Consider the following 21,181-nt stretch of genomic DNA (forward strand, 5'->3'; position numbering starts at 1 on the left):
ACGTTCAACATTTTCCTACAAGATCCAGCCTCCACCAGCTTCAAAACAGGAGAGCAGCAGAGAAGAGCCAGATGATCCAAAAGGTAGGGAGAAGAAAGGCTCCAGGAGAACCTGCACTTGGGACCACAAGCCACCTGCCAAGGCCGTGGTGAGGGTCTGTGCCCTGGGCTCCTGGGCCAGCACAAAAAAAGCATCAAGCTTCTCCCATAAGTCATCAAAAGGGCTGATGGTGGATGAACTTGGAAAACCTTATACCAGTGAAAGTCAGTCACCAAAGTCCACATAGTTGATGATTCTATTTATATAAAATGTCCAGAATAGGCAAATCCATAAGGACAGAAGGGAAATGAATTTCCAAGGGCTGGGGACCAGTGCGAGGGAGGAGGTTAGAAGTGATGGCTAAGGCATACTTGCTTCTCGGGGAAATAAAAGTGTTCTAAAATTGACTGTGCCACAATGCTATTAATATAAACATACCCAAACCACTGACCTGTATACTTTAAATGGATTGATTGTACGGTATGAGAATTATATCTCACAGAGCTGTGCCCCCAGAAGGTGGGGAGGGGCCAGGAGCATCAGCGTGGACTACCTGCTCCCGTAACCCGAGGATGCCCTGCTCCCGCTGTTTTCTGTGTTTTTATCATTAATAATGTTTCGATGCCAGCCACTGGCTCTATGAGTCTGTGCTGCTTTTATTATCCCTGAAGCTCAAGGAGATTAAAATAATTTGCTCAGTCACACGGCTTGTAGGGGATTCTGCCTCGCCTGTAACTGCTGCACTCTGCCCCTCCGCCCTAATTCACATCAGCAATTGTTGTTGTTGTTCTTACTAAGTCATGCCTGACTCTGCAAGCCCATGGACTATAGCATGCCCGGCTTCCTTGTCCTTCACTATCTTCCAGAGTCTGCTCAAACATGTCCATTGAGTCAGTGATGCCATATCAGCAGAGAGTCAAACAGGTCCACAGGGTTAACACTGTAATAGTTTAACACCTAATATTAATAGCATTGGTGCTGGGAACTTATTAAAGGACGGCTTTTGAAAATTTGGACTGCTGAGGCTGCCTTGCCTGAATCCACCTACTTCCTAGGGTATATCCTGGCTGATGTTCAGGGCACGTGGGTGAGGCAGAAGTGGCTCTTTACGGTTCTCAGGAACACAGGCAGGAACTGTCCACTCCTGAGGAGTTGTTTGGAGTCCCTGAGCTGGCTGGGTACCAGGGAGCCCTCTCCACAGCCCGGGGAACCCAAGGGTATCTGAGCCCCATGAATGAGTCCCAAGACACATATCTGGGACCTCAGCTTCTGTGGGATTTCCCACTGGTCTGACATGAGCTCTCGTGGTGGGGAGCGGCCAGGTAAGCCTAGGGGCCCCACTGCCTCTGTCTGTCGAGAACGCACACTGACCAAATGGCCACCCTCTGTTCCTTGCAGGAATCCAGGCTGGGGAGGCCTGTTTCTCTGCATGTCACTTCATTAGGTTAGATCACATAACAGATAACACAGATAGGTCCACACTGCCCCGGCCGCACACACCAGGACACGTGACTGGCTCACCATAAAACAGGAGAGAGATGGACATTTGCTCTTGAAGGGTAAAACCAAGTATAAGGTTCCTTACTCAGCAAAAATGTGTACCTACCCTCTCCATGAGGCCCCGGGGATGAACCCAAGGATTCTTGCAGCTTCCTCCCCACTCCTTCTCAATTCCTCCCTCACTTCCTCAGTCTCTCCTCCATCTCCGCCCTGCTCAGGGTCACAAGTCCTTCCTGGGATCAGACCCTCTGGCATGTCCCCACCAGTCTGATTCAGGCAGCCCTGCCTCACAGCCTTCCTCCAGGGCCTCCTCTGAAGCCAGAAGTCATGTTCCTGAAGCAAGTGCCCTAGATGGAGAGGAGGGCCCTTTCTGTGTGTGCAAAGTATGGCAGAATTCCACCCACCAGCTCACCCCACGTGGGTGAAAGGGGCAGGGAAGGGTAGAAGTTAGGTTGGTCAGATTCCATTTCTATCACTTATTAGCATTGTTACCTTGAGTCAGTGATTTAACCTTCCCCATTCCTAGTTTCCTTACCTACAAGATGGGAATAATCCTATCTTTCTTTTGTGAGAGTGAAATGAGGTCTGCCTGACTCAGAATAGGCACTGGAGAAAAAAAAATTATGGTAAATACATGTGAGAATCTATGAAACCATTTTATACTAAAATCTCAGTATTTTGGGACCCGTTAGCCTGATCATAAGGAGCTTTCAAGGATACAAGATGGCCCCAAGAATATGCCTGATGAACACACACACACACACATAAACATACCACATCCAAAACATACACACACACATATAAAAACACACTCCCAAACACACAGATATAAATACATCACCCAGACATATCCCCAAACACCTGTGACATACACACATACACAAGATGTCCCCAAATACACCCCCACAACACACCAACCCAAACACACATGCACCTAACACATCCCCACATATATATGCATTCCACACTCACACACACTCCTTTTTTTCTATTTTCTTAAAGATGCTTTCACCAACTCTAAGGATACCCAGTCTCACCACAATTTCCAACACTGTTACAAGAAGCTAATTACAGCAATAAAAACAAGAGTGTCTTGCTCACATATGTCACCTTGTACCTGAGCACAGAGGCCAGAAACTCTCGTCCTTACTTCCTCAGACACACACTGCTCCTCTCAGCCTGACCTATGATGGATAAAGACATTAGATTTCTATTTATCCATAAGTCCCTTGTTTGCTTCTGTCCTGAGACAAGTTTATTTAAGGTCAGATTCCCACATTTCTAAGGCCCTGCTTCTCTTGGTCAAGTTTGCATTGACTGGACTCCTTCTCCGATGAGGCCCCCAGAGATGGGGCCCCCAGGCCCCTTGCTGTATTGATCAAGAATTCTTTAGCCCTGCCCATGATGACTCACTGCTTCTTATCAGCTTAAAAAAAACCCTGGATCACACAAGGATCTTTTCTGACTCTTCTATAACAAGAACCCCAGGAACCTCCAGAAAGACAGCATGGCCTGGGGAACTGAGCCGCAGAGGTTCTCATTCCAGCTCCACCACTTGCCAGCAAGAGGAAGCTGGCTATCACAGTTTGGGTTCATCCCAAAGCAGACCCTGAGACAAGGCCTTGGGTGCAGGCTGTTTACCAGGGAGATGATTCCTGGAACCCCAAGTGAGGAAGTAGGGAAAGTGAGACCAGAAAGGGATAGAAGCTGATTGTTGTGGTTGTTCAATCGCCAAGTTGTGTCCAACTCTTTGCAACCCCACGGACTGCAACCCCATGGACTGCATGGACTGCCTCCTTGTTCCTCACCATCTCCCAGAATTTGCCCAAGTTCATGTACATTGAATTGGTGATGACATCCAACCATCTCATCCTGCCACCCTCTTCTCTTTCTGCCTTCAATCTTTCCCAGCATCAGGGTCTTTTCCAATGAGTTGGGTATTTGCATCAGATGGCCAGAGTATTGGAGCTTCAGCATCAGTCCTTCCAATGAGTATTCAGGGTTGATTTCCTTTAGGATTGCCTAGTTTGATCTCCCTGCAGTCCAAGGGACTCTCAAGAGTCTTCTCCAGCACCATAATTCAAAAGCATCAATTCTTTGGCACTCTGCCATCTTTATGGTCCAACTCTCATTCCATACATGACTACTGGAAAGACATAGCCTTGACAATACTTTGACAATAGTATTGACATATTGACAAGTGACATAGCTGACAATACTTTGTCAGCAAAGTTATATCTCTGCTTTTTAATACGCTGTCTAAGTTTGTCATAGCTTTCCTGCCAAGAAGCAATTGTCTTCTATAGAGGGTATTTAATGGGCATGTCACTGCTGTGGGCATCTGGGGCTCAGTCCTGCTGGGGATCCTCTGGGCCTCTGGCTAGAAATCACCTGCAAATTGTCCCAGTGGAGAGCAAGCAGCTGAGATATCAACTCCCAGGTATGATGGAACGACAGGATGACAACTTGGCTCCACTTCCTCCCCTGGCCTCCCTCAGCTGCACCTGCTTGGATGGAGCAAGCTCCCATGGTGCCCTAGCTGGAGGAAGCCCTCCCCCAGAGAGGTGAGGTAGGGAGAGGGGACAGGGGGAAGCTGGAGTGGGGAGTTGCCAGCATGCTGGAAATCACTGCAGGTGAACTCAGACAAGCTCAGGGTATGGGGGACGGGGCACTGACGGTGTCCTCCACATTAACAGTGCCTCTCCGAGCCTCTCCTACCTGTGAAACAGGCAGAAGACCTGCAGCCCTTCCTAGTAGGCCCCTCAGAGCCAGCGAGACCATTTGTGGGGAGCTTGACAACCTGGGACGCTGCTGGTACCAGCAGGAGGCACCGCCACCCTCTGCGGGGGCCACCCTGCCGCAAGAACCCCCTCCTCCCAGAAGCTGCTCAGGAGGGAGAGGTGTGGGAAGTGTAATTCAAGGTTGCTGGTCAGAAAGGTCAGGCTGGAGTCCACCGACCCTCCCCCTGGTCCCCATGCCAAACCCCAAGGCTGTTTAAATGGCCACCAGAAGGAGAGTGGCCCTGAGATGCTTTCCTTGGTCTCGGGTTCTCAGAGTGACCCTACGAGGAAGGCCTGGGCACAGTCAGCTGAAGAAACTGAGCTGGAGGGGTGAGCAGCTCATTGGCGGCGCTGGGCTAGGAAATGATGGAGTCTGCACTGGATAACCCCCTCCTCTAGAACATGCCACGACCCCCAACCCAGATGCCTCTATCACACACACCAAGTGGCTTCTCAAGGCTTCTCTATGTTTATCTGTCAGGCCTGGATTGATGGGGAGCTGCCTACACCTGCCCTGCTCAATTGACAACAGGAACCCTCAGGCAGCACTAACTCTACCACAGGCACTGTGCTAAGTGCCTTTATCATCATTATTTCATTTAATCCTCCCACCAATCCTATGAGGACTGTTATTATCCCCATTTTATAGAAGAGGAGACTGAAGAACAGAGAAGTTAAGTGACTTGTCTAAGGTCATATGGAAATAAATGGAAGAGGGAAAACTTAGATTTAGGCAATCTGGTTCCAGAGTCCTGCTCTAAACTATTTTACTACATTCCTTTCAAAAGTGCAGCCTATTCTCTTCACTGTCTATCAGAAACCCCAAATGCTGGGAATGGAACTGCCACTGACCTCTCTCCTGGGAAAAGAACAGCATGGAGGAGACAGGACAGCACACTCAGCCTCCTTGTTAAAGATCAGCCTTCCGGGAAGACGGTGCAGATGCTCTGTGCTGAGTGAGGGTCTCTTTTCTGGGGGCTTCATGTGTCCACAGTGGCATGTAGCACTGAAGTCAAACACAATTGGGGTCAAGTGCCTTTTTTTTTCTTTTTGAGAATGATAACTCTGGATGCTCTGGGGCTCCCAATACAATCTTTCCACAAGGGAGGATAGATTGCAAGGAAGAGTCAAAAACACAAGAGTTTCCCAGAGTATGGAGCCAAGGCGAGCTGGCCCACAGGGAGGTTGTGGAGATCACATGAAAGAACATCTTGGGGCTCACACATCAGCAGAGATAACTGGTCAACCCCAGGGGGATCTGCCCCACCGGCTGAAGGCAGGTCATGGCCTCGGACTCAGTCTTCTTTCCGTTTCTTATATTACATCAGCAGAACCACTGCCAAGTAGAACAGAAATCCCAGCTCTCCTTGCTTATGCCTGCATCCTGCCTTATAACCAGTTCTGCCATCCCCCCTACCCCCCACCCTCAGCCTCTCAAGTGGAAGTTCTGAACAGACTAGAAACAAAGCCAAGTGAATGGGCACAGCCGCGCGGATCCAACCCTTGGGAGAGGAGTCATTCTGTCAGTTCTCGAATGTGTGCCTGCAAATGACTCTTTTAGGGGGTGTTCTGTCTTATCTGTCAAAGGGAGCACACACTATTCCATTCATCAAGCTCTTATTCTGTGCTTGGCACTGCTCATTTACTCATCACCACCAGTCCGGGAGAGGCGTTTATTATCCATGTTGTCCAGATGAGAAACTTCAGTGTGGAGGGCTTCAGTACCTCCCCTGAAGGCACAAATTTCCTGAGTGCTAAAGAGAGGACTCAGCCAGTCTGGATTCAATGGCAGAAGACAGACAGCGCTGTACCGTCTTAATCCTCACAGGATGCCAGGATATAGAATCCATGACCAGATTTTTGATGTTGTTTAGTCGCTAAGTCACGTCTAACTCTCTTGTGACACTATGGATGGTAGCCCACCAGGCTCCTCTGTCCACAAGATTTCCCAGGCAAGAATACTGGAGTAGGTTGCCATTTCCTTCTCCAGGGGATCTTCCCAACCCAGGGATTGAACCCACATCACCTGCGTTGCAGGTGGATTCTTTACCACTGAGCCACTGGAGCAGCCCAGATTTTCACAGAGAAGGAAACTGAGGCTCAGAGTTAGGCTACCTGCCCAGAGTCAGCAGCTAAGCAGGAGAGACAGGAGCAGAACTGATGTCAGGGTCTGAAACCTGAATTCTGTGATCACCATAAGGACCTGAAGGGCAGGAGGGGACAGTGCCAGCATGTGGCCAACAGGCCAACACTGCCTGGGAGAGGGCATGCCAGGGCACATGGCTGGCCACCAAGGCAGGCTCTGCAAGGTCCCCAATGCCCCATGCCATTAAACCCAAAAAGGGGCAGGGCCAAGTGAGAGCCAGCGGCTGTTGACAGACAGACAGCGACAGAGACGATGCAGCCAACAGCTGCTGTTTATTTTGGGGCCTGGGAAGAGAGGAAGGACTAGTTAGGGCCCAGCTCATTCTAACAATAAACCAGGCAGGGCAGATGGGGAGGTGCCCCCTCCCAGCTAAAGCAACAGCCCTGGCCACCTGCTGGGCTTTGCTGAGAGCTGAATGGCCTAGGTGTCAGAAACATCTTGCCAGACGCTCTAACCACCAACAGACACAGTGCTCCCCACTCCACCCCGCCCCCCCCCCCCCCCCAGCCCCAAGTGCTGGACTTGTAAATGGCCCAGGAAGACAATGGCACACAGCAAACCCACCCCCTGCAGTGTCAGGTTCCAGGAACAAATGGTTTTTCCTGTTTCAGGGACAAAGGGGGCCGATCCTGCCTGCCACCAGTGGTCTCAGTTTCCTGACTTCTAAGGTCTATGGACAACCTAGGCAGTGGCAAGACTGGCTGGCAGGATTCCCTGGAAGGCCAGGACACAAGACACAAGAGGCTTGGATCCCCATTGCCTGGCTCGGAACCCCTGGCCTGCCTCCTCCTAGCTTATGACCATTGGTAAATTAACCTCTTTGTGTCTCTGTTTTCTCATCAATAAAGTAAGGACCGTAAGAGTGCTTTTCTCATCAAGTTGTTGTAAGGATTCAATGAGCAAAGTGCTTAGAAGAATGACTGGCACATAATTTGTCCTCCTAATATTATTAGTAGTATGATTATTATCATCATCATCACCATCATCATCAGTTAGCCTGGAAGTTTCCTTCTCACTGAACAGTGGAGGACACTCTTCAGTAGATATTACACCTGGACTAAGCTAGCCTGTGATACAGGTGAGCTAGAGACATCTGGCTCTTGGTGCTATAATTCCACCTACTCCATGGATGAGAAAGGTTTTGGGGACTGGCCTGAGGACCGGACCACACTTAGAATATTATAAGGATGCATGCTTAGTCACTAAGCCGTGTTCGACTTTTTGCAACCCCATGGACTGTAGCCTGCCAGGCTCCTCTGTCCATGGGATTTCCCAAGCAAGAATAGGAATATATACTTGACATTTCAAATAACCAGTTGCTACAATTGTAAGTTAAAAGCTGTGGTTCTTAAAAAAAAAAATAGGAGTGGAGTAGGAGGAAGGGGGTTGAATAGAATAAAGCCTTCATTTACAGATTTATCTCGTTGTTTGAGGACCTACTGTGATCCAGACCTTCCACTAGCATTAGGGAGAGGGTGTTAAAGACGGGAGGATGTGGGGGCTGCTGCCTTGGTAGGAGCTTGCCACCCTCTGGCTCCCAGTTGGAGAAACTGCTTTCAGCATGGTGGTGCCTTGCACACAGTAGGTGTTTTTGACCAGTTTCCATCTTCAGCAAGTCAAGAAGAAGCCTTGCTGCTGAGCAGAGCGCTTGCTCGGTCCAGTCCTGGGAGCCATACAAGCCCAACTGAACACTTTACCTGTCTGACCTCGCTGCCTACTGCTTTCCCCTTCGCTCACGCCCCTGGGCCACACCAGCCCCCTGCTCCTCCCTGAAAGGGCCAGGCGTGGTCTTACTTCAGGGCCTTAGCACTTGCTGTTCCCTCTCCATCAACCACTTCCCCTCCAAACATCTGCAGGCCTCACTTGTCCTCCTCCCTCAGATCTTATTCAAAAGTCACTATACATGGGGGCTGCCCCTGGCCACGTTCTAAAAACTAAGACAGCAACTCACACCACGGCCTCCACTCCCTGCCACCCTCCCCTCACTCAGTTTTCTCTACAGTGTTTATCCCCCATCTACCATACTCCAGATTTCACCAATTTTTCATTTGTTTATTGCTTCCCTTCCCCTATCAGAAATGTAAGAGCTCCAAAAGGGCAGGGATTTTTACCCATCCTGCCATGTTCCCAGTGCCTGGCACACAGTTAAATTGAAATATTGATTGATTAACTGAATGAATTAATTAATAATAAAATGAATAAATGAATAAAAATAAGCATCAGATCAGAGTCCATCCCTCAACAAGAGTTTTAATCAGTCAAGACATAAACTTGTCCCAAACTGAGCAACCCAAGGTCATTCTTGGTAAGAGTTACAGGAGAGGTAAAAACAAACATGACAAAAATTCACAGACAGGAGACATTGTAAGCTGAGAAGTCAAGGAAGCTTCTGAGAGGTGACAGAAACTAAGCAAAACCATGAAGCATGAGGACTTCCCTGGAGGTACACTGGCTAGGAATCCACCTGCCAGCGCAGAGGACATGGGTTTGATCCCTGGTCTGGGAAGACTCCACATGCCTTGGAGCAACTAAACACCATAAGTATGGAGCCTGTACTCTAGAGCCCCAAAACTGCAACTACTGAGCTTGCACGCCACAACTACTGAAGCCCAAGCATCTAGAACCTGTGCTCCATAACAAAGAGAAGCCCCTGCTCACCGCAACAAGAGAAATCCCACACACAGGAATGAAGACCCAGTACAACCAATAAAAAAAGGGGGGCGGGGGGGAAACTAGAAAACAAAGCAAAAAAAACCCAACCAACCAACCAACAAAAAAGAACCATGAAGGATGACCAAGGTGATAATAGCAACAGCTGCCATTTATTCAAAAACTATCATGTGCCCAATATTTTGTAGAGTAACAGCCTGGCATGCTGCAGTCCATGGGGTTGCAAAGAGTCAGACACGACTGAGCGACTGAACTGAATTGATTCACATTTTACAGATTAGAAAGTTGAGGCTGATGACAGAGAAGAAATGTGAACAAGTGTAACAAGTGTAAGAGTTTCAGAGCCTGAGCCCAGGCAGCAGAAGCATTAGTGCTCTGCTCCCATCCTCATGTCCTCAACTTCCAAATGCTGACACCCGAGGCCCTCTCCAGAGCTGTCCAGCTGCCAGCCTAGTTTAGCCAGAACAAGCAGCAGGCTGAAAGTGCCGGGGAAGTAAACCACTCCCTGCCCCCAGTCACAGTGCCATGCTAGCCCCCATCCTCCAGAAGACAATGTAAAGCCCCCCTGTGGCTGGAACTTCTGAAGGAGCAGGCTTTCAAAAGTGCTCTGGACAAGAGTCCAGTGTGAATAAAACTTTGAATCCCAAAATAGCGGCCAGACCTTGCTAGGGGTCCATTCTGGGTAGCAAGAGGCTTGTTATCTTATCCCAAATGCCAGCTCCAACCACATCATGTGTCAATGGAGGGGCTTGGGGGGAAGGTCAGGGTGGGCAGATGACCAGGGTTTAGTCCAGACCCTTGAAGTTTTATCAGGGACCCACATGATGTGTTCCCTAGGCCCCCAGCCTCTCGGGAAGCTCTTGAGAGACAAAACCACTATGAAGCTTCAGGGCCCCAGCCTGCCAAGGGAGGGCCTGCTGTATATAACCCTTTGGGTTCACTTCCCTTCTTAAGCCCAGGGCAGTGCTCTCAGCTGTCTGTACCCCAGCAGAACCACAGATCATGGCTGGGATTCCCAAGGGTGCATGCAGCAGAGGGAGAAATATAGCCACGGAGACCAGAGTCGGATGAAGACCAGAGTGGGTAGAGAAAGATCCAGTGCAGCTAGTTTTTGATACGTGTGGATGTCTCCAGCTGGGGGCAGGGAAAAAAGACAAATACTACCAACTAGCTATCTAACCTTTCTGGAGGGGATGGGTGAGCCATCAAACCTTCAGGGCGTCCAATGGGACCATCACGGGCTTTGTCGCTGCAGATCTGAGTTCAAACCCTGGCTCTCACTGTTCAGGGCCACGTGATGGAGGGCAAGAGGTGCCCCTCCCTGGGCCCCTGCTTCCTCATGTATACCACAGGGACGATGCTCACTGTGGTGACAGGGATTAAAGAAGACAGAGGATAAGAAGCTGTAAAGTCCCCCAGCCCCATGCTTGCATCTAGAAGGGCTCTACTCACACCTTCTCTGACTCAACTTCCCCACTTCCCCTGCCCGGGAGCCGCCACGTCCAGTGATCATGGGAAAAATGAGGCTGCTTTTCTCCAACTGCCAGTGAGTGATGACTAAAGTCAATAATTAACCCCCGCTTGAGACCCAAGTCCAGACATTGCCTATTACAGGCCTTAGCTCTGCGAGAAAAGGATCAGTTTGCCAAGCTGCCCAGGCTTAGGCAAGCAGAAATCCCTGGGCAGCCACTTTTGGAAGCCCTGCCCTCATGGACAAGAGACTGGGTCCCTCCTGGGTGCCAGGGCCCTGTGCTGAGAGCCCGCTGAGTCCTGCCCAGGGGGCAGAATTCAGGAAAGAACTGCACTCTCTTGGAGCCCCACTGCCAGCACCATGCCAGGCCTCCCTCCCTGTTGTTACAAAGGGAAATTCTCCCACACAGGCAAGGCCCTTAAAATAGCCCTTTGGGTCTGGGCCATCAGGAAACGGAATAAAGCTGGGTCGGAATGGGGCCTACCGTGAAAGAGTTCACAGAGCAGCCGCTTCAAACGCCAGAGACAATCCCTCAGTGCTCAGAACCCTCAGGTGGGCAAAGCCGCAAGGCAAGCCCTCTCCACGAGGAATACTACTCCCCAGGAGGACCCTGTACTGAGCCGGGAGAAGTCCCTGCTACCCTGGGGCAGCACTCCGGATCCCTCTGGGAGAGGGACCCACGTGTAAGTCACAGTGACAGTGTGATACAGGCATCGCCTAGGGCGAGGGGGCCAACACACCTTGCCCTGCGCTTGACTAACAGTGCGCCCTCAATTTTCTGAGTCAGTCTCTTTATGAATAAAACAGGGTTTAAAATGCACAGCCGCTCCATCCTTTACCCCACCTGCTCCGCCCTGAAGTTCACGACCAGCATTGGGCAGCACCCCACCCCCACCCCCTGGGGTGATCAATTTCCGCCAGGTCTGAAGTTCACACTCCAGGGATGCCAGAGGCAGACAGGAGGGCCCCCACAGGCCCCCACTGCATAATTTATGCCGCACTGATACACACAGAGGAAGGGATACAGCCCCCACCCCACCCACGCACTTCCACCCAGGCTCAGGGAGGGCGGCTTCCTCACCAGGCAAAGGAAATGACAGCAAACGGCCGCAGAGGCCGCTGAGCGGAGGGCAGAGAGCACAGCTGCTTGCTTCCACATCACTAGCTCAGCCCCTTGGATGTCACCTCCTCCCCTCAGGTGACAGAAGGCAGAGATGGCACTGGAAATAGCTCTGTATTTCCCGTTCACAGAAATGACCAACTTGGAGAGAAGCAAAGTTCCCAGAGGTGACTTTCTAGAGAACATCTTCACTAAGGGCCTAGAGTAGCCCTGAATTGACCCTGGCTACAGGCTTCTTGGGGCAGAAGTATGGCAGAGGGACCTTGTCTAGAAATTTGTTCGAATCGGGAAGAGCTCCTTTTTGTAAAGCATCTCCTTCCCAAATGATGAAGAAACCAGACAGAGGGCTCTAGGACCCCTTCACACAGCTATTTTCGCTGGGCTCAGCATTTTCCAAAGCAGCTTTCGTATCTACCCTCCCCTCTGCAAGGCAGCAGGCCAGAAAGGAAGCAATGAGCCCATTTTCTAGATGGGCAAATGGAGATCGAGTGGGGAAGGTGACAGGTGGAAGGTCTCCCATCTTAAGGAGCCAATCAACCAGGCCTCAGATGGAATCTCCTTGGGTCCTGGTCTTCCCAGATGCAACGAGAGATCGAGGGCTGTGAGGCTGCTGTGGGGACAAGATCAGCTTTGGAGCCGGCAGGCCTGGGTCAGCTTCTTAGCTGCAGGGTGTTTGGCAATTCATTTTAAGCTCTCTGGACCTCAGCATCCTGGCCTGCGTGAAGCGGATGCTGGTAGTGACTACACGCTTCAGCACGCTGTTTTGAGAGTTTCCATGTAAAACTCAGCACATAAAAAACATTTAGAAATGTTAGCTGTTATTATTACATTTTCCCTAAAGAATCAGGCTTACTGGAACATCTGACAATGGGGTGAGGGTTAAATAAACCAAGAGGTAGTTTGAAGCACTATCTTTCTAACTAAAACCGGTTGAGAGAGATGCTGAGATGGAAGCCAATGCTGGGCTGAAAGTTTGAGGTGATGCTGAGACTTTAGAGACATCCTGGGCTCCCAGCAAGCTGTTCAGCATTAGCCCCCAGACCTTCCAAGGACAAGGGTCTCCTCTCTTGCTACTGGAGTGCTTGAGCGGCAGCGCTGGGGACTGGAGATGGAAATGATGTCGCCGTGACATAAAGCCCTGGTGGCGGGACCCTCCACGGATAAGGTCCAAAGCAGTCAACGCCTCACTTCTTGCTGCCCCTCCACCACCCTCATTCCCCGAGACCTCTAGAGTGCAATCAACTTTTATGAGGCAGCCTGACCTTTCCGAGTAAGAGCTATAAACAGAGAAGGGCCAGGCTCTGGCCTGCCAGCTGTAGAGTCCCCAACACACAGAATTGGTTCCCATCCCTACATAGGTATAGCTCTGTTCCCGCCATGGCTGCAACAACAAACCTAGAGCCAGCTCTGGAGCCCACCAGAAGGAACCCACAGTGACAAGCAGGTCCCCGTCCCCTGCAATCCTTGGGAGGAATGGAAGTGGTGGAGGTGAAGCCTCTAGATGGGTATGTGAGGCTCTCAACAGCTGGCCACCCTTCCTCCTTATCCTTCTCCCCGGCCTGGGTTTTGCCTGTGTTTTCCTTGCATGTTCCATCTCCAGCACCTTTGCTTTTCCCTTTCCTGGCATGCCTTCCCCTCTTTTTCCCACCTAAATCCTATTCTTTCCCCCCAATCCCCAGTTACTCCTTGAGGCCCATCACGAAGCTGGCCTTCACCAGTCAGTCTTCCCTGAAAAACTCCAGTTCACAGAGAACGCCTTCTGAAGCTTTCAAAGTGAAACTGTTGGTTGCTCAGTCGTGTACAACTCTTTGCAACCCCATGGACTGTAGCCCACCAGGCTCCTCTGTCCATGGAATTCTCCAGGCAACAATACTGGAGAAGGTTGCCATTTCCTTCTTTAGGGGATCTTCCCAACCCAGGGATCGAACCCGGGTCTCCCACATTGCAGGCAGACTCTTTACCATCTGAGCCACCAGGGAAGCAGGTCTTAATATTAGTACAAATGCCTATGCAGCGCTTAATATGTGCCAGCTACTGTTCTAAGCTCTTTACATTTATCAACTCATTTACTCTTCACCACAACCCTTCGAGCTAGGTTCTATTTAGCCCTCATTTTTGTTTGGTTGGTTGGTTTTGTTTGTTTTTAACAGGTGAGGAAACTGAGGCAGAGAGAGAGAAGGAACTTGCACCGAATCCCAGGGCAGTAAGTGGTAGAGACAGGATTCTGGCATGGGGATAGCAGAGCCCAGGGACTCTCCAACAATACAGCCTTCCAGACACACCTCAGGAGGTGTGGCCCAGATTCCTCGGTTCCTTTTACTCCTCACATTTGACCTGGCTCTAATAGGGAAGAAAGTGACAAGCTCACAGACTCTGGTGTCAGATGCCAGAGTAAGAATCCCAGCCCTGACACTGAATTACTCTGAGTGAGAGCCGCATAAACTCTCTGGGCCTCAGTTTCCACACCTGTAAAGTGGGGATAAAAACAGTGACCTACTTCATGGGGAGGTTATGATGTTGAAATGAAATCCCCTCTGAAAGGTCTCTTCTGCACTGCCTGGCACATAGCAGGCACTCATATTCTGGTTCTCCTCCTCCTCACTGCATCTCGACGTCCTCACTGGATTCTGCTCAGCACCTGCTGCTAATGTGAGCCGCATGGAGGCTCCTGGGGGGCCTCCTTGTGGACCAATGTGCCACCCTCCCCTTCCGTCCTGACTCCACTACACATAACAGCAGTTGAAGCAGCCCAGCCCAGGCAAGAAGTCACACACAGCCCTGGGAATCACCTCCTGAAATGCTGATCACCCTCCTGGACTCTTCCGTTATTGTTGGCAATATCCACGGCAGAGAACACCTCTGGCCCTGACTCAGAAACCGTTTCCAAAGCCAGAGTCTCCACCTCATTTCCCACACACACCCCTTGTCCTTCCTGTTCCCGGGATCCCTGTCCTAACCCATGATCCTGTTCCTGGATTCTCAGAACTCAAGAGGAGTAAGTGTGACTACTGTATGTATAACTCTATTACTTGTTTTATTTCATTTAATAAAGAGGCAAAAGAGAACAGAGTTGCCTGTTAGGCTTTTTCTGGCCAAGAAATAGTCTGGTCAGTGACTCAGGCTGAGGAAATTAGAAGGCAATTTCCAGGGACCGTGGTGCAAACCCCAAAGTCAGAAGTCCTAACAACACTCCTCTAATTCACTGCCTCCACTGACGATTAACTCATGCTGGCCTCGGAATATCTCTTTGGAAAATGCAGCAGCTGGTGCTTATATTTCTGAGCTGGAACTGGTCTCCAATGACATCAAATAGGTTTATTTTTCCCTTTGCTTTGCCTCCCCTCTGCCTGCCACCACACATGGTGATTCCAATCCTGATTTGTCCCCCTAAGCCCTCACTCAGCTGGCTCTAAAGAGGACCATGATAAATGGCTGACTGTGTTCCTTCTTCCATCAGCCTTGAAGGATGTGGTTGGTTGTTCCACGAGCAGGAATCCTTGTCAGACCCGTGAATCACCCCTAGATCACTTCCCTCCTTGGAGAAGGAGAAGAAACTGTTCTTGTGTGTGTGTGTGTGTGTGTGTGTGTGTGTGTGTGAGAGAGAGAGAGACAGACAGACAGACAGACAAAAAATATGTGTGTGTGCTCTGTCGCTTCAGTGGTGTCCAACTCTGCGACTCTATCCTCTGTCCTCTAGGATAGACTCTATGACTCTGTCCTCTGCAACTCGGGCTCCTCTGTCCAAGGGATTTTCCAGGCAAGAATACTGGAGTGGGTTGCCATGCCCTCCTCTAGGGGATCTTCCTGACCCAGGGACCGAATCCATGTCTCCTGCATTGCAGGCAGATTCTTTACCCTCTGAGCCACCTGGGGAGCCCAAAAGAAAGCAGAGAAGAGTGCTAACCCATGTGTGGCACTGATCTTGGGGCTGGGATCCTATATGATCTTGCCCTCACCTGCAGCACCTCTCTACTCCACTCCCCCAACACATGTTCCTTCCCAACATACCAGGAAGCCAACACTTGGACAGCTCCAGGAAGCCCTCCAGGTCTGAACAGCTGCTCCTTGTTTATCTGTTTCCCTTGTATGTTGGGTGTTTTCCACGGGGCATGTAGCCCACTTTCCCATCAGACTGTGAACAGCTGGGCCTTCCTTTTTTGCCTCAGTCTTCCCTTCTCTCACAGCTTCGCCTATCAGATGTACTCAAGGGTCTCGGTGATAAGGAGCACCAGACAGAAGCTAGTATGTTGAGTACCCATGATGGGCGCCAGGTACTTGCTTCAGTTGTGTCCAACTCTTTGTGACCCTATAGACTGTAGCTTGCTAGGCTCCTCTGTCCATGGGATTCTCCAGGCAAGAATACTGGAGTGGATTGCCACGTCCTCCTCCAAGGGATCTTCCTGACCCAGGGATCGAACCCACATCTCCTCTGTCTCCTGCATTGGGAGGTGGGTTCTTTACTACTAGCGCCAGTAGGTAAGGCACTAAAAGTAGAAGCTTTGCCCCCAAATTATCTCAGATCAATTTCCCAAAATCCTTGTGAGGTTACAGGTGAGGAAGCTGAGACCCAGAGTGGCTGGCCCCAGGCTGCTCACCCAGGAAGAGTCAGAGCCAAGTTTCAAACCCTGATCTGTTCTACACCAGTAATTCTACAGTGGGACTGGCCTGAGAAGACCCTGTCCATGTTGCAGCTACACATCCCTCTTCCCGTGGGGCTGGATCCACAGTCTAAGGGCTTAAGGAAAAAAATGAAAGGTAGAGAAATGAATGGGTCTATGGTCAATTCCTAAAAATGTAGCTCCCAGGGCCAAGCCCCAAATCTGCGATGTTCTAAACACACAGGAGAATGTACTATTTCTCCAGGGTGGATCCTTCATTTATCAGCTCAGGCATCACTGGAGAGCAGACATCATCTTGGGTTTGTTCTAATCCCCTGCCTCATAGTGACCTCCCCCCATTGCCTGTCCCAGGCCCTCCTCTGGGACACCAGGTGAAAGTCCTACATAGGGAGTCAGTCCTCAAACGCCACCTGGCATTGCTCTCTCACTGTCCTGGAAACCCGAGCCTGGTCTCCACAACCAACCCCAGTGGAGGAGAAGGGCCTCATTGTAGGTTCGTATCTTTCTCTGGAGGTGAGGTGACCTGAGTTGGCCCATATCTCTAACTGGGAGACCCTGAGCAACTTCTCACCTCTCCATGTCTCAGCTCCCCCATCTGCATAAAGAAATCAAAGGCTTTGCATGGACTGTAGGAATCACATGAAGTCCTGCACATTGAGCATCTGGCACCAACGATAGTAACTGCTCACACTGGCTATTATTTGCATTCCCTGAAGAGTCCTGTAGAGGATCAGAACATTCACGACTGGTATTTGTCTGAAATAAACAATCAGGAGAGGAAATGACTGCGAAAGCACAACGCCTCTCAGATCCAAACAAATAATTTCTTGTTTGCTTTAGATGCACTAGCTCCTCTCCAACACCATATGACTTGACTTACACCTACACATGCGTGTGGGTGCAAAGAATGTGAACCGGAGCTCACATCCTTATGGGAAGTTGTCAAAGGTAACTGCAGTTTGCATCCAGCGTCATTAGGACCATTTAAAGACAAGTGGTCTGAGGCCAAAGCCAGTTTACCTAAGGTATCTCCAGGGACAGCTCATAACAGCTGAGAGAGGAGCCCTACTCCAGGCAAGGAGCCTGGTCTAAGCAGCAGCTGCCTACCTTCCCCAAATACTCCCCTCTCCCAGCGTCCCAAGCAAGGCCTTGGCAGAGAGGAAGGAAGCCAAGGGCTGACAGTACCACCCAAATGATGCAGGTCACCTGCCTGCCCTTTCGTAAACAGAGCAAAACACAAGACCCTTGGTATCTAGGTGGCTCCACCCCCGTCCCAGGGACAAGCCTGCCTTTGGCTGGATGTCCTGAGAAGACCTCTGCAGTGTGTTCCCAGCGTTCTGGAGCCAGCAGAGCCCCTTCTGCTTGGGCCCCAGGCCTCTCATCAGCTAGCTCCGGCTAACATGCCTATCCCATAAAGCCGCTCGGCTCTGCAATTTGCCAAACCACAGACTCAGAATTCACCATCACCTCACCAGGAGAGGCGGGAGGAGGGCAAGCTTCTAGAGTGCAGAACGGCGTCCAGGACATATATGACACAGGCGCAGTGTATCCTGCCAGCTACCCACACCAAAGTGCCTTGGCCAGAACACTTGACCTTCTGGTGTGTGGTGTCGGCCATGCAGAGGCCAAGGGAGGAGGCGACCCTAGGCTTCAGAGGCACTGTCTCCCCACCTGGCTCTTCCTGCCCTGTTGATGCCACCAACACATTCTACCATCAGCCCCCTCTCCTGATGCATTAATGCCCTACACATGCAGGAACCTCTTGCTATGACCAGATATTTGTCTTCCTCGTCAACCCCAACCAGCCGTCCAGGGCACTTAGATGAACCTAACCCACGTGATGGGCAGAAGGCCAGTTAGACCCAGGTGCTGTAACTCGCTGTGTCACAAGCGACTCTACCCAAACCGGTTCTCAGTCTCCTCGTCTGTAAAATGAGGGGTGGAGTTTCATGAGTTCTCAGGTCCCTGCCAGCTCCACTGTTCCATAACACACAACACTGTCTCCTTTAGCTGTTTTCCACAACCTGTGTCCAGGGCTCTGTATGCCCCCGTCTGCTCAGTGACATCACCCCTGGCCCACACATAGCGTCATTGATTCTTAACATGGGAAGCGGAGATGTCCCAGAAAACACTGTCCATGAAAAGGGAGGAAATGATCATGTCAATGGAACTGCACAGGACTTTTTCTTTTTTTTTTTCCTCACAGAGAACAAGTTATTATCAATCTTAAAACCCCAAATCTTTCTTCCTTCTTGCCAGACCATTAATAGCTGCTTTTCAAAAGTGCTTTCTTAGTCAAAATCACACCAATCATAAGCTACCATCTAATGAGTGCCTTATGTGCCAGGACCACACTAAGTGCTTTGCATGGATGATCTCATTTAATTCTCCAGACAATCCTATGAAGTAGATACTACCATTATCCTCATTTGAAAAATGAGGAAACTGAGGTCCATGGAGGTTCAGTAAGTTGCCCAAAGTTGCATAGCTAGTCAGTGTCTGAGCCAGGCTTTGAACGAGGGCCTCTCACTCAAAGCCCCAGCACTAACCACCTCTCAGCACTGTTCGCAGTGGGCCCCCAGCCCCTTTAGCAATGCTCCTGGCTAGTGTGTCCTATATCTGTAACTTTGGACATCACTGGTCAAAGTTAAGGTTTGATGTTTCACCTAAGATCCACAGAGAGTGCCATCTATTGAAAGCAGTGCCTACCTTACCTGAGGACTAGAAAAGAAGCCCTAAAACTTCGCCTGCAACGTTTGAGAAAAGAAGTTAGGAAGGCTGACTTCATAATAAGGGCTGGGATATGCCAATGGACATCTGCCTCAGAGGAGGGCGACCACATGGGAACCCAAATCCTTCAAAGACAGCTTTCTCAAAACGGCAGGGGGAGATGCTTGCTGGGCCAGTGATACAAAAGGACGAACCCTCCCACCAGCACCCATCTTTCGGTCCCCTCAGGAACCAGACTCCTTGGTTAACCTCCTCCCCAACCTGAGCCCGAGCTCATTTATTCCACTGAAAAGAAACCTGAAGATCAGAGCTATTGGGGATAAAGACAGAAAGAGTAGCCTGAGGCTGACATTAGCACAAATCCAGTCCCCTTCCAACAAGGAAATAAAAGGCAGAGATCAATGTGCTGTCTAGGGCAGCAACCCACAGCCTGTTTTAATTGTGAAAATTAATGCTTTGAGCATTCTAAATGCTCCTTTAAATGCCTAATTTGCAAATAAGATGCAGTCCTTGCTGTCTGTTTCTTTCGTCTCAACAACAGGAGCAAAGCCGCTAGGACTGGCAGCCTTGGGCGCCAAGGACACCATTTACTTCCTAGGTGGGAAGGATGGGAAGACGGGATGGGCTGAGATGAAAAGGCGTCGCGTCCTACTGGCCCCCAGCTCGGCTCGGCCAACCTTAGCCCCTTCTCATTAAGTTTGGGAAGGCAGGGGGAGGGGCAGCCGGCCGCTCCTTGGAGACCACAGCAAACATTTCCCTCCTCGTGTCGGAGACGGAGCATCACTTAAGAGGAAATGAACCCCGGTTAAGGGTCACGTCCAGAGGAGGGATAAAAGGAAAAGCCACAATTTTCCTCACACTGACCGACACGAGGGCTTTAAGAAGGAAATCAAAGCTCAGGGATGAGGGTTGGAGGTAGGGCAGGGGCGCGGCGGCTTCTCTCGGCCCCCCAGACCCAAGCCTGGGGAGACAGAGACCAAGGCACAAGTAGGAGGCTCGTGCGAGGCGTCGGTCCCCAGGGTAAACCTCTGAAAGCATCTCGGTCTGCGTGCGCCTGAGCGATCCGAGCCCCCGGGGAGGGCCGGGAAGATGCTCTTTCCCAACAGAGCTTCCCAGCGAGGGTTTGAAGAACGTCCCCCCCACCATCCATCAAAGCTCAGGCGGACAGATGACTTCACCGTTTAACAGACAAGGGCAGCCACTTGCCAATTCCAATGCCAAAAAAAGACAACGGGCGTGGGGCGGGGGGAGCGGTGGAGGAAGGTCAGAAAAGGCTTCCCTGGAGATCACAGCCCTGCGAAGAGACTCCACCGCCAAAGGCTGCCCTGTAGGCGCTCAGCTCCGGGACTGACCACGGCTGAGGGGCCACCCAGGGGCCCTCAGGGGGCTCCTGGCCAGCCTCCCGCAGGGTCGTGGGGGGCGTACTCACATAGTGCTTGGAGGGGTTCCTCCGTTTCTCCACGTCCACCACGGTGGCATCCTGCACGCAGTAGGCGAGCATCTTCCCCCACAAAGCGAGTGGCGCCCCCCGGCGGCGTCACCTTCTCATCCCGGTCCGGCCCCGGCTCCTCGTCCCGCTTCCCCGGTCCCCGGGTCTCCCCAGCCACCCCGGGCCGGCGCGCCGCTGCCCGGGCTCCCCGCGCCCACAGGTACGGCCGCTGGGCGGGGGCTGTTCAGAGGGCACGCGGGCTCCGTGCGCCCGGGCGGCTCCCCGTGGGCCTGCCGCGCTCCCCTTCCCTCCCGCGCCGCCGCAGCTCTCCGGCTCGCCCGCCCGCTCTCTCCGCCGCCCGGTGGGTCCGGCGGGAACTGGCGGAGCAGAGGAGGGGCGGGGGTGTGTCCCGCCGGCGAGGGGACGGGGCGGGGGCCCCGGAGCCTGCTGTCAGCGCGCTGGGGAGGGGCCGGCGGCGCCCCTTCTCTGCGCTCGGGCTCCGGGGGGCTCGGCGCTGACGGAGGCTGCGGGCGCAGGAGGCGGAGGCAGGGCCGGGCAGGCAGAGAAGGGAAGGGAGGGGAGAGAGGGGAAGCGCGCGGGGAGGGGCTCCGGGCCCGGGGGAGGGGCTCGGGGCGACGGGGAGGGGGGCTGCGGCCCGGCCGCAGAGGCCGGAGCGG

At 51.6% G+C, this 21,181-nt stretch overlaps 1 protein-coding gene across 2 annotated transcripts in view; it reads right to left on the bottom strand.

The window, feature by feature from the left end:
- Nucleotides 1-20,976, bottom strand: part of SH3PXD2A (SH3 and PX domains 2A) — a 248,330-nt gene extending 227,354 nt beyond the window's left edge. The window contains exon 1 of one of the 2 annotated variants that reach the window (XM_065923260.1): nucleotides 20,505-20,976. In XM_065923260.1, coding sequence (XP_065779332.1) covers nucleotides 20,505-20,576 — 72 coding nt within the window. In that variant the 5' untranslated portion in view covers nucleotides 20,577-20,976. The remainder of the gene's footprint in view (nucleotides 1-20,504) is intronic. The other variant, XM_065923258.1, reaches the window with a different exon arrangement.
- Nucleotides 20,977-21,181: the final 205 nt, after the last annotated feature.

This window comes from Muntiacus reevesi, chromosome 2 (assembly GCF_963930625.1).
Source record: "Muntiacus reevesi chromosome 2, mMunRee1.1, whole genome shotgun sequence".
In the NCBI taxonomy this organism is placed as follows: domain Eukaryota; kingdom Metazoa; phylum Chordata; class Mammalia; order Artiodactyla; family Cervidae; genus Muntiacus; species Muntiacus reevesi.